Source organism: Gigantopelta aegis, chromosome 14 (assembly GCF_016097555.1).
Source record: "Gigantopelta aegis isolate Gae_Host chromosome 14, Gae_host_genome, whole genome shotgun sequence".
NCBI lineage: Eukaryota > Metazoa > Mollusca > Gastropoda > Neomphalida > Peltospiridae > Gigantopelta > Gigantopelta aegis.
The window spans coordinates 11,816,939-11,830,749 of NC_054712.1; the positions used below are offsets into that span (position 1 = coordinate 11,816,939).

Genomic DNA, 13,811 nt, shown 5'->3' on the forward strand with positions numbered 1-13,811 from the left:
AAAAATGTACTAGCCATGGGATCAGTGATTTAAAAATGTACTAGCCATGGGATCAGTGATTTTAAAAATCTACTAGCCATGATTAAAAATTCACTAGCCCTACTTTAAGTTAATACAATTTTACTAATAGTAATAATCAGATATGTCACTTAAAGAGGGAGATTGAGTTTAAAAATCCTTAGATCGGGGTGGAAAGAGAGGGCAGGATATTAATATTTACAAAATATATAACTGCAGCATTTGACATGGGGTTTTCCCACTAGCCGTCGGGCTAACTATAGTAGTTATTTACTAGCCCAACATTGAATATCACTAGCCATGGGAGTGGGGCTACCATAATTTAGAAGCCCTGCAGTACTTGAAACCAAACATTCGTTCCCCATATGCAAAACTTAAAACTTATTGCTATGTTTTCATATGACTTTAAAAATAATTAATTATCGATTTAGTACGCACTCGGTTCCCTCTTGACGCTAATGGACAATAAACAATATTAAGCTTTCTGGGTGAAATGTCTTTTATCCAAGTAAAACACATTTGTGTTAATTAATTATTTAAACATATGCATGGTTCACGAAATATATTTCATCCAAGTGAAACAGAGTGTGTTAATTATTTAAACAAGTATATGATTCACGAAATGTGTTTCATCCAAATGAAACAGATGGCGTTCCTGGAGCCAATCCCCAAACAATAGGCTCTTGCTACGCTATGTTTTCACATGGGACCACACATATATATTAGCGTTTTGTTCATTACTTACAATGAAACGCTCAATTAAACATTTCAAAGAGCAGTGTAAAGTAGCTATGATTAATGTAAAAAGGCAAGAGAAAGAGAAGGCGACAGGAAGAAAGAGAAATGAATAAAACTAGAAAGACAAATAGAGCGAAGGAGCTAGAAAGAGAGATAGACAAAGAGAGTAAAGAGAGATAGATAGATAGATAAAGAGAGAGAGAGAGAGAGAGAGAGAGAGAGAGAGAGAGAGAGAGAGAGAGAGAGAGAGAGAGAGAGAGAGAGAGAGAGAGAGAGAGAGATTTGACAGAATATAGACCTTGGAGGAAGGGAACATAGACATAAATAATGCAGAGCAGTACCTAGTCTAAACTATACTGCGTGGCAATACAAAACGAATAAAAAGAAAGAAAGAAATGTTTTATTTAACGACGCACTCAACACATTTTATTTACGGTTATATGGTGTCAGACATATGGTTAAGGACCACACAGATTTTGAGAGGAAACCCGCTGTCGCCACTACATGGGCTACTCTTTCCGATTAGCAGCAAGGGATCTTTTATTTGCGCTTCCCACAGGCAGGATAGCACAAACCATGGCCTTTGTTGAACCAGTTATGGATCACTGGTCGGTGCAAGTGGTTTACACCTACCCACTGAGCCTTGCGGAGCACCCACTCAGGGTTTGGAGCTGGTATCTGGATTAAAAATCCCATGCCTCGACTGGGATCCGAACCCAGTACCTACCAGCCTGTTGACCGATGCCTAACCACGACGCCACGGAGGCTGGTAAAACGAATAGGGACACAGTAATAGAGGATGTATACACACTCATAAAAACACTTCGAAGATAAACAACAAACAAAAAGCAACATTATCAGGCTATGGTATATATAGTATTTGAAAATTTCAATAAAAATCTCCAAAATATAATAGTTTTGATTTGTATATTACACTGTGTGGTTAGACCACACCGAGTCACACTCGTTATCTAAGTAATAACATGTCAATTAGATGTAACATATCGTCTCACAACAACCTATGTGATTTCAAATATTAAGGATGGTGTAACCAATAATAATACAAAAATCAAATCAAAGTATAGTGATGTGTTTTTAGCTAACCTGAACGCTGGTTTGACCGGCCTCAGTAGCGTAGTGGTAAGGCCATCGGTCTACAGGCTGGTAGGTACTGGGTTCGGATCCCAGTCGAGGCATGGGATTTTTTAATCCAGATACCGACTCCAAACCCTGAGTGAGTGCTCCGCAAGGCTCAATGGGTAGGTGTAAACCACTTGCACCGACCAGTGATCCATAACTGGTTCAACAAAGGCCATGGTTTGTGCTATCCTGCCTGTGGGAAGCGCAAATAAAATATCCCTTGCTGCTAATCGGAAAGAGTAGCCCATGTAGTGGCGACAGCGGGTTTCCTCTCAAAATCTGTGTGGTCCTTAACCATATATCTGACGCCATATAACCGTAAATAAAATGTGTTGAGTGCGTCGTTAAATAAAACATTTCTTTCTTTCTTTGAACGCTGGTTTGATGTAAACATTGGTTATGGAAGAGGGAAAACAAAAACAATTAATAAATTATTAACGGTCAACACCGATCGGCTGCAGAGATAGTTCATCATAAATTGTGTACAAAATGACCACGGGACAAAACGTCTAGGGGATAAAAATTGACTCAACCAAGATTATTACAGTGGAATTTGTAGACATGCCAAAAGAACACCTCACCCTAAATGTAAATAGGTGAAACAATTCGTCACGAGTTGAACAACCCGTTTTCCCCACCAATGTTGCACTAGTTGTATGTTGTGCGCAGTCAAAGAAATGATTAGAAATTATCTCGAAATGTCAAGTAACTATCTCGAAATGTCAAATTAAGAACTATGAAATTTCGTGATATTATTTCGATATTTCAAGCTAGTATCTCGAAATTTCAAGTTAAAAACTCGAAAAATACCCCCCAATTTGTTTTCCCGCTTGGCCCTAATGCTCTTCCGTACTTTAGCACCTCACGTAAACGGAACGACCATTCTTCGGGAACCAATCAAATCGTCTGCTAACATTAGCGACAGTTGCTGTCATTGAACACAAACTGAGCACAATATTAATGTTGACTGTTTGAAAACTCTCCTTTGCTACACACATAACACGGTAACTACCACGACGTGCATTCAAGCAATGTTTTGAAACAACACAAATATCCCTGTTATAAGAAAGATAAGATTAATTTTATTTACTTCAGAATGACTGTATTCTGGGTTACCCACATCTTACTAGCAGTCACATGTTTGACATTGGTTTCTGCGTGGTACCAGTGTGGCCAACTGGACTTGAAGAAGCAGACGAAAACGACAGAAGGTCTTAATCAGAAGTTATACAAGTCGTACAAGAGCGCCAACAGCAAGATGAAGTGTGCTACACTCTGCTATGATGACGAAAGGTGTATCGGGATATTGGTCTGTCCAGGCGTCTGTCACCTGTTTGGAATTTTCGATGTCAGCGATCCTCCTGAATCCGACGGCTTTGGATGTGACGTGTTCAGCGTAGTAAGTACTAGTATATAACCCATGTATGCGATATAAAGGTGAATCTCATCCGATCTAGGGGTTGACATGCTGTCCAGTGAAGGGTAGCTCGAGTGTCCTCAAGCCCTGCACTGCTGATATGTTGTTTTATGAGAGAGAGAGAGAGAGAGAGAGAGAGAGAGAGAGAGAGAGAGAGAGAGAGAGAGAGAGAGAGAGAGAGAGAGAGAGAAACCCCAGATAGCACACCATGGTTGGCCCGACGTCAACCGTACCGTTGGTCCAACGTAGACTGCCGACGTTGGCACATGGTCATTTTGTCCGTTGGACCAACGTTGGCTCAATGTTGGTAATTCCAAGTTGCACCAACGGTGTACCAACGTCGTGCCTACATTTTCATAACAAAAGCACAATTGTAACATTTATTATCGAACTACATGTCAATCTTGTTCATAATCTTTTTCGGATTCCGACTACATCTCCATTGCTGCTGACTTCGCACGTTGCCTCTCCTCCTCAAGTGCTGCAATGACAAATGCAGAAGATAAAGATGTCATAAAAAACGGATTTCAACAGTTTAATCCTAAATATACACCTGAAAATATTTAAAATTAAAGTATATACCACTGAATAAAAAGTTTGTTCGTGTATACGCAAATGTGACCTTGTTCAGACAATTGATACTACAAAAAAATAGCATAACATTTCCCTTAAAATACTTAAAGTTTGTTTTGTTTAACGACACCACTAGAGCACATTGATTTATTAATCATTGGCTATTGAATGTCAAACATTTGGCCATTTTTACATATAGTCTTAGAGAGGAAACCCACTATATTTATACATTAGTAGCAAGGGATCTTTTATATGCACTATCCCACAGGCAGGATAGCACATACCACTGCCTTTGATATACCAGTCGTGATGCACTGGCTGGAATGAGAAATAGCCCAATGGGCGCACCGACGGGGATCAATCCCAAACCGACCGCTTTACGAATGGGCTACAGCTCGCCCCATGAAACTACTTATTCATAATTCTAAAACTAACTAACCTAACTATTACATGTCTTGCCACATAAAGATGTGATATACAACTATAGACTTTCTCTTATTTTGTTCCATGTTGATGGACATTACTTGTCGTGTCTTAGTTCTTGATTTGTTTTATCTTATTCAGTGTTACACATTAAATATGTTTAAAAAGATATAAGGGCTATTTTTTTTTTAAAATGGGTGGGGGTAAGCCTGAAGATTTTTCTAAATGTGGAGAGGGATGTCTTTATACAGATTCTTCTATGTTCACCATTATTAAAAAATACTGAAAATGTGCAGGCAGGGGGTCCAAAAATGTCCAGGCCCTCCCCTCCCCACCCCATAACTTTTAAAAGGAATAGCCCTAATAAAATTATAAACTGAAAATAGTCAAATATGATGTCAAAAACTCACTTCCTTTTGCGGCCCCCACTTCGTTCCGATGCATATCTTAACCAATTTCCAAGATGCAGTTCCACTCCTGCCTCTTGTATGTTGCGGGTCGGGACATAGCCCAGTGGTAAAGCGTTCGCTCGATGCACGGTCGGTCTGGGATCGATCCCCTAGTGCTGGAGCAAAACCTCAAATTCATGCAAAAAGTATACAGATATTCGGGCAAAATGCGCAAACCTGAGACCTTTTCACCAGGTATTTCTATCGTTCTAGGTGCGGGACGTAGTCCAGTGGTACAACGCTCGCTCGATGCGCAGTCGGTGTGGGATCGATCCCCGTCGGTGGACCCATTGGGCTATTTCTCGCTCCAGCCAGAGCACCACGACTGGTATACCAGAGGCCGTGGTATATGTTATCCTGTCTGTGGGATGATGCATATAAAAGATCCCTTGCTGCTAATCGAAAAGAGTAGCCCGTATAATGGTGACAGCGGGTTTCCTCTCTCAATATCTGTGTGGTCCTTAGCCATATGTCCGACGCCATATAACCGTAAATAAAATGTGTTGAGTGCGTGGTTAAATAAAACATTTCCCTTTATGTTGCTGTTTTTGGCAGCATCTTCAGAAAATAACGAATGACAAATATTAAATACATATTTTCAACTTATTAGATGTATAATTATGTCACAAGTTAACCCAATTATAGCTTGAAGAAATTAGAAGTTGAACATTATTGAATTAATGGTTTTTAACTTAAATTATTAGCAACATTGATCATTGTAAACTTAATATATACTAACAAATTTCTAACAAACAATAGATATTTCATGTCTGTGTACAGTTTATTATAGGATCTTAAACGAGTGTCCATTTCTTATCAAGTTTATGTCACAAATGAAATGATTTGTATTTGTCTTAGTGAGTGACAAATAAAAAATATTTCAAGTCTAATATACTATTTATTACCCAAATAATTATGTTTTAAATTGAGAAATCATTGTATAAGAATGCAGACTGTGATCAGTTGTGACTTCAAGTGGGACGTAACACTCCTAGTGGGACGTAACACTTTGATACGTACCAAGATATTTTGAACCATAATATTAGGGGTAATAATACCTTTTATTTATCACCTTTCTGAGAATTAATTTCCTGATGCCGTTTTTTTTCTCCCTCCTTCCAACCCAGTTGTACTGACAGGTGAAGGGCTGGGTGAATATGCACTCCATCATTCTCTCAATTACATCCTTTGCTGTTATGCGTCCAAAGAATTCAAATAGGCAACCTATATGTAATACATAAAAACAGCAGCATTAAATATCATCAAATATGTTGCAAGTGGATGTTATATTAATTGTTCAGCTCTTAACATACATATTGAAATCACACATTACAGATTTATACTATTTGTTAGAATATGTCACAGGATTTAGAATAAATGTTTTGAAAGATAATTTTTTTGTGAACAAATTATATATTACGTTATGTCCACACACCATACTAATACAATTTCAAGCCGACTGCCTGAAATTTTCAATATCACTTTGTAGATGCCAATAGTGTTAATATAAATATCATATAGTTTGTAATTATAAATTTTATTATCCCCAGATCAATGACAATGTCAGGCTTGGAGAGCCCTGAATCACTGCCTTCCAATATGTTTTTAACGCCAAATATATTAAATTAAACAAATATATAACATAATAATCATAGCATTCATAAAGAGATGTTTAGTTTTTTGAAAAATAAAATAAGAAAGGAAAACAGTGAGAGAGAAGAGGGAGAGAGAATGCAGGTAACATTTTGTTCAGTATCACGTCGTGATTTGCTACACGTGTATGAGAGATCGCTGCACAATTTTATAACATTAAACAGTAGTTGCTAATCATTTTTCAATAGACAATTAATACCACTAATCATGATTTTGAAAACAAAATGTTCTCTGGAATGATAAGATAGCGAAATCTTAATAACAAGATTTTAATTTTTTTTTTATTGCTTTATTTGTTTTCCAAACAAGCTCAGATTTCTTTTTCTATTACTTAAATACAAAATTATTAATTAAATTTATTATAATTACTTTTTTTTTAAATATTTTTTTTTCTATTTCCTTTGTAAAATATTTATTATGGCCTAATCTTTGGTTTTTAATTTCCATACTATAAATATTTAATGTTGATAATTGTTTTCTAGTTTCATTATTTATCATACCAAATATAATGACCGGTATTTGTTTTTCTAACTTGAGTATTTTGCTAACGTTTATGCAACGTTGTGCCAACGTCGAGCCGACGCCTTCAAGCAGAAGTAAATTCGGCACAAATTCTTCAATGCGGTAATTTATTTTTTACTATTTGCACAAAACCTTCGTAATTTCACATATAAATCCATTCATTTTGTGAAGCAGAAAATATTCATATTCATTAAGATTTTATATCGTGTTCCAAATACTTACGTGACTGGGTAAAGAAAGAAAGAAAGAAATGTTTTACTTAACGACGCATTCAACACATTTTATTTACGGTTATATGGCGTCAGACATATGGTTAAGCACCACACAGATTTTGAGAGGAAACCCGATGTCGCCACTACATGGGCTACTCTTTCCGATTAGCAGCAAGGGATATTTTATTTGCGCTTCCCACAGGCAGAATAGCACAAACCATGGCCTTTGTTGAACCAGTTATAAATCACTGGTCGGTGCAAGTGGTTTGCACCTACCCATTGAGTCTTGCGGAGCACTCACTCAGGGTTTGGAGTCGGTATCTGGATTAAAAATCCCATGCCTCGACTGGGATCCGAACCCAGTACCTACCATCCTGTAGACCGATGACCTAACCACGACGCCACCGAGGCCGGTGACTGGTTAAATTCCCGAAATTAATGGAAATATTTTCAGTAGTCCAGTAGCCAAGTAAGCATTTTTTCCTTAACCTTGCAAAAAATATCCATAAAGCACGATATTGCTGATTTTGGTAGGGATTAGTGTAGAATCAGAATCTGAATGATGCCCAGCTGGCATCTTTGAGTTTTTCAACATGGCGCCGTAAGACGAAAGACTAAAACACGCGTATGTTCGCAAGTTTAAGTTGGATTTAAATTTTTTTATAATACATCTTTTTTCAATGTTTTTGTAGTCAATAAATCCATCTAGAGAGGTTACAGAGCAATTGGAGTCCACTTAGTGCCTCAAATGATAGACAGTGGCAAAATTATGTCACAGTGAAGCATAAAATAAACAAACGTATATGTATTGGCCAATTTGAGCTCTATTGTGTATACTTTATTGTTATAGCTCTATTTCACAGTTCTTATGGTGGATACACCTATCTAGAGGAGTAACAGAAGAATTGGGGGGTATGTTTCATTACTGTTTCCAATTTTGATAAATGTGGTGGTGTTGAGAAGTTCGCTGACAGAGGACTACTCTGATGGGAAGTTATGCTCTGAACTGTAGCTCTAACTGATTAATGTGATACTACATGTTTCCACTTCTTTCTTTCTTTTACAGGATACTTGGTATTCTTGGTGGAGGCTATATATCTATCTCTGTATAATGTAGTTGCTTTATTTCATGGTGGAGGCTATATATCTATCTCTGTATAATGTAGTTGCTTTATTTCTTGGTGGAGGCTATATATCTATCTCTGTATAATGTAGTTGCTTTATTTCTTGGTGGAGGCTATATATCTATCTCTGTATAATGTAGTTGCTTTATTTCATGGTGGAGGCTATATATCTATCTCTGTATAATGTAGTTGCTTTATTTCATGGTGGAGGCTATATATCTATCTCTGTATAATGTAGTTGCTTTATTTCATGGTGGAGGCTATATATCTATCTCTGTATAATGTAGTTGCTTTATTTCTTGGTGGAGGCTATATATCTATCTCTGTATAATGTAGTTGCTTTATTTCTTGGTGGAGGCTATATATCTATCTCTGTATAATGTAGTTGCTTTATTTCATGGTGGAGGCTATATATCTATCTCTGTATAATGTAGTTGCTTTATTTCATGGTGGAGGCTATATATCTATCTCTGTATAATGTAGTTGCTTTATTTCATGGTGGAGGCTATATATCTATCTCTGTATAATGTAGTTGCTTTATTTCTTGGTGGAGGCTATATATCTATCTCTGTATAATGTAGTTGCTTTATTTCATGGTGGAGGCTATATATCTATCTCTGTATAATGTAGTTGCTTTATTTCTTGGTGGAGGCTATATATCTATCTCTGTATAATGTAGTTGCTTTATTTCATGGTGGAGGCTATATATCTATCTCTGTATAATGTAGTTGCTTTATTTCTTGGTGGAGGCTATATATCTATCTCTGTATAATGTAGTTGCTTTATTTCTTGGTGGAGGCTATATATCTCTAATAGTTGCTTTATTTCTTGGTGGAGGCTATATATCTATCTCTGTATAATGTAGTTGCTTTATTTCATGGTGGAGGCTATATATCTATCTCTGTATAATGTAGTTGCTTTATTTCATGGTGGAGGCTATATATCTATCTCTGTATAATGTAGTTGCTTTATTTCTTGGTGGAGGCTATATATCTATCTCTGTATAATGTAGTTGCTTTATTTCTTGGTGGAGGCTATATATCTATCTCTGTATAATGTAGTTGCTTTATTTCATGGTGGAGGCTATATATCTATCTCTGTATAATGTAGTTGCTTTATTTCTTGGTGGAGGCTATATATCTATCTCTGTATAATGTAGTTGCTTTATTTCTTTTTCCTCAATGCTGACAGACATATCCAACAGAAATGACACAGCCAAGTTATGGGTAAACTGCTTTATGCGTCCCACTCTCATATAATGATGATCTTCATTCGGGCTGAACGAGAATCGAACGGGCCACTTCGCGTGTGGTCTGTGAGTCAAATGGTCTTAGTGGGTGAGGCTTCACATTCCCCTTAGTCTTAGTGGGAAAGGCTTCACATTCCCCTTAGTCTTAGTGGGAAAGGCTTCACATTCCCCTTAGTCTTAGTGGGTGAGGCTTCACATTCCCCTTAGTCTTAGTGGGTGAGGCTTCACATTCCCCTTAGTCTTAGTGGGTGAGGCTTCACATTCCCCTTAGTCTTAGTGGGTGAGGCTTCACATTCCCCTTAGTCTTAGTGGGTGAGGCTTCACATTCCCCTTAGCCTTAGTGGGTGAGGCTTCACATTCCCCTTAGTCTTAGTGGGAGACGCTTCACATTCCCCTTAGTCTTAGTGGGTGAGGCTTCACATTCCCCTTAGTCTTAGTGGGTGAGGCTTTACATTCCCCTTAGTCTTAGTGGGTGAGGCTGGCCATTACATTCCACTGGGTTGTAATGTGAGACACCATATTCACTTTGGTCTTAAATGATGTGAGGCGTCACCTTCCACTTGGGCTTAATGTGAGGCAGCAGGTTCCGCTTGGACTTAATGTGAGGCGTCACGTTCCGCTTGGTCTTAATGTGAGGCGTCACGTTCCACGTGGGCTTAATGTGAGGCGTCACGTTCCACTTGGGCTTAATGTGAGGCGTCACGTTCCGCTTGGGCTTAATGTGAGGCAGCAGGTTCCGCTTGGTCTTAATGTGAGGCGTCACGTTCCACTTAGGCTTAATGTGAGGCGTCACGTTCCACTTGGGCTTAATGTGAGGCGTCACCTTCCGCTTGGGCTTAATGTGAGGCAGCAGGTTCCGCTTGGACTTAATGTGAGGCGTCACGTTCCACTTGGGCTTAATGTGAGGCGCCACGTTTCACTTGGGCTTAATGTGAGGCGTCACGTTCCACTTTGGCTTAATGTGAGGCAGAAGGTTCCGCTTGGACTTAATGTGAGGCGTCACGTTCCGCTTGGTCTTAATGTGGGGCATCACGTTCCGCTTGGTCTTAATATGGGGCATCACGTTCCGTTTGGGCTTAATGCGAGGCATCACGTTCCACTTAGTCTTAATACGAGGCGTCACATTCCGCTTGGGCTTAATGTGAGGCATCACGTTCCGCTTGGGCTTAATGTGAGGCATCACGTTCCGCTTGGACTTAATGTGAGGCATCACGTTCCGCTTGGACTTAATGTGAGGCATCACGTTCCGCTTTGACTTAATGTGAGGCATCACGTTCCGCTTGGTCTTAATAAGAGGCATCACGTTCCGCTTAGGCATAACGTGAGACATCACGTACGTTCCGCCTAGGCTTAATGTGAGGCATCACGTTTCACGTGGCTTTAATCTGAAGCATCACATACCCTCATTCTGGTTGGTAGGAATGTCATTTTATATAATTTTATATAAATTAAAAAAAAAAAAATTAGTTTACGTGTTGTAGACGATTTGTTTTGTCGATTTTATTTCTGTTTCTTTCAGTTTGTATCAAATATATATGTGCCACATGCGTTATTATTATTTATTTTGATCAATCTATACTTCAGAATCGATGTATGAACGGTGGAGTGCCAGATGACGATAGTTACTGCAACTGTACTAGAGGTTACGGAGGACCGTTCTGCGAAACTGTCGTACACGGTAAGAAGAGGATAGCAATATTTGTTTAACAAAATCGTGTTTTAATATGCGGCTATGTTGATGTCTAATAGTTATTTTGACATACACACACGCACCTACGCACGCACAAACACACGCACGCACACATAGAGAGAGAGAGAGAGAGAGAGAGAGAGAGAGAGAGAGAGAGAGAGAGAGAGAGAGAGAGAGAGAGAGAGAGAGAGAGACCGACAAATTCCTTTAGGAACGTTTGTTGCCTTTAGGCACATACAATTGTCCTCCACCCCCTGGATGTTCTGGATCCGTCTATTTGTATTTGACCCCCTATTATTCTAGGCTATATACAACCTTGTGTGTTTATATTCCACCTTTGTTATACCCGTCATTCTAGTGTAGGTATGGCCTTGTCTGTCTGTCTAGTTATTCTAGAGTAGGTTGTAGGTACGGCTCTGTCTATTTGTATTGGAAAACCCTCCTAGTTATTCTAGGTATGGCTCTGTCTATTTGTATTGGAAACCCTCCTAGTTATTCTAGAGTAGGTTGTAGGTACGGCTCTGTCTATTTGTATTGGAAACCCTCCTAGTTATTCTAGGAATGGCTCTGTCTATTTGTATTGGAAACCCTCCTAGTTATTCTAGAGTAGGTTGTAGGTATGGCTCCGTCTATTTGTATTGGAAACCCTCCTAGTTATTTTAGGTATGGCTCTGTCTATTTGTATTGGAAACCCTCCTAGTTATTCTAGGTACGGCTCTGTCTATTTGTACTGGAAACCCTCCTAGTTATTCTAGAGCAGGTTGAAGGTACGGCTCTGTCTGTTTGTATTGGAAACCCTCCTAGTTATTCTAGGTACGGTTCTGTCTATTTGTATTGTAAACCCTCCTAGTTATTCTAGGTATGGCTCTGTCTATTTGTAGTGGAAACCCTCATAACTATTACAGGGCAGATAGTAGGTACGGCTCCGTCTATTTATAGTGGAAACCCTCATAGCTATTATAGGGCAGCCAGTGAATACGGCTCCGTCTATATATAGTGGAAACCCTCATAGCTATTATAGGACAGATAGTAGGTACGGCTCCGTCTATTTATAGTGGAAACCCTCATAGCTATTATAGGGCAGATATTAGGTACGGCTCCGTCTGTTTATAGTGGAAACCCTCATAGCTATTATAGGGCATACAGTGAATACGGCTCCGTCTATTTATAGTGGAAACCCTCATAGCTATTATAGGGCAGATAGTAGGTACGGCTCCATCTATTTATAGTGGAAACCCTCATAGCTATTATAGGGCAGACAGTGAATACGGCTCCGTCTATTTATAGTGGAAACCCTCATAGCTATTACAGGGCAGACAGTGAATACGGCTCCGTCTATTTATAGTGGAAACCCTCATAGCTATTATAGGGCAGACAGTAGGTACGGCTCCGCCTATTTATAGTGGAAACCCTCATAGCTATTATAGGGCAGACAGTAGGTACGGCTCCGTCCATTTATAGTGGAAACCCTCATAGCTATTATAGGGCAGACAGTAGGTACGGCTCCGTCTATTTATAGTGGAAACCCTCATAGCTATTATAGGGCAGACAGTAGGTACGGCTCCGTCTATTTATAGCGGAAACCCTCATAGCTATTATAGGGCAGAGAGTAAATACGGCTCCGTCTATTTGTATTCCAACTGTGTGTACAGCGGAGGGACGTAGGTCAGTGGTAAAGCGCTCGCCTGATGCACCGTGGGTCTAGGATCGATCCCCGTCGGTGGGCTGTTTCTCGTTCCAACCGGTGCACCACGACTGGTATATCAATGGCCGTGGTATATGCTATCCTTTCTGTGGGATGGTGCATATAAAAAGTCCCTTGCTACTTGTAGCGGGTTTTCTCTTTAAGACTACCTGTCATTATTACCAACTGTTTGATATCCAATAGCCGATGATTATTTTGTAAATCAATGTGCTATAGTGGCGCCGTTAAACAAAATTAAATTTTGATATTTTCAGATACGTGTTATAGCAACTGGAGGCTAATGCACGACAATGAAACCTCTTCAAAAACCATGCTTAAAAACGCTCTTCTGAAGCCGTGTCAGGTGAAAGCAAAAATTATAATGGAGGGAACGATGATAATATCGATAGACCAGGCTGGTGTTCAGAATAGCGTGTGGGCTTTATCCGTATTTCACCTCAGAAAATATAAGTGGAACCAGTTTGACATCCCTCTCAAAAGACAGTTTTACTCTATCCACGGTACTAATATGTCTGTACTGGACGTTACAATACCTGGATCTCCAGGAATGCGCTCCAGGGAAAACCCCAAAACAAAGTGGTACATCAAAGATTTCTCAAATGGGACACCATTTTTAAAATATGACAGCTCTGGAACAGTTGAGACAGGTACTTTCGATTCACTGCTCTCCAAAATTAAAGGAGGTTCATTCGTGACATCTTTTAATTACGTGTTTGTTGGTAACGATTCACATAATATAGTGGGAGGTCATATTTATAGTGTAGACACTAACTTGTCATCAACATACCCATCCTTCGGCAGACGAGAATGGAATCTACTGAGATTCTCTAGTACTGGCATTAAGAATACTCTTCGATGGAGGCTGGGTGCAGGAACCCTAGTTACTAAGCGTGTAGCG

The 13,811-nt window shown here is 39.2% G+C and overlaps 1 protein-coding gene across 1 annotated transcript; it reads right to left on the reverse strand.

Moving 5' to 3' along the window:
* Positions 1-10,050: 10,050 nt before the first annotated feature.
* On the reverse strand, positions 10,051-10,848 carry LOC121389069 (adhesive plaque matrix protein-like). Its single transcript, XM_041520685.1, has 2 exons — positions 10,462-10,848; positions 10,051-10,413 (listed from the first exon to the last, which is right to left on the reverse strand). Exons 1-2 carry the CDS (start codon positions 10,846-10,848, stop codon positions 10,051-10,053), a joined length of 750 nt encoding a protein of 249 aa, XP_041376619.1.
* Positions 10,849-13,811: the final 2,963 nt, after the last annotated feature.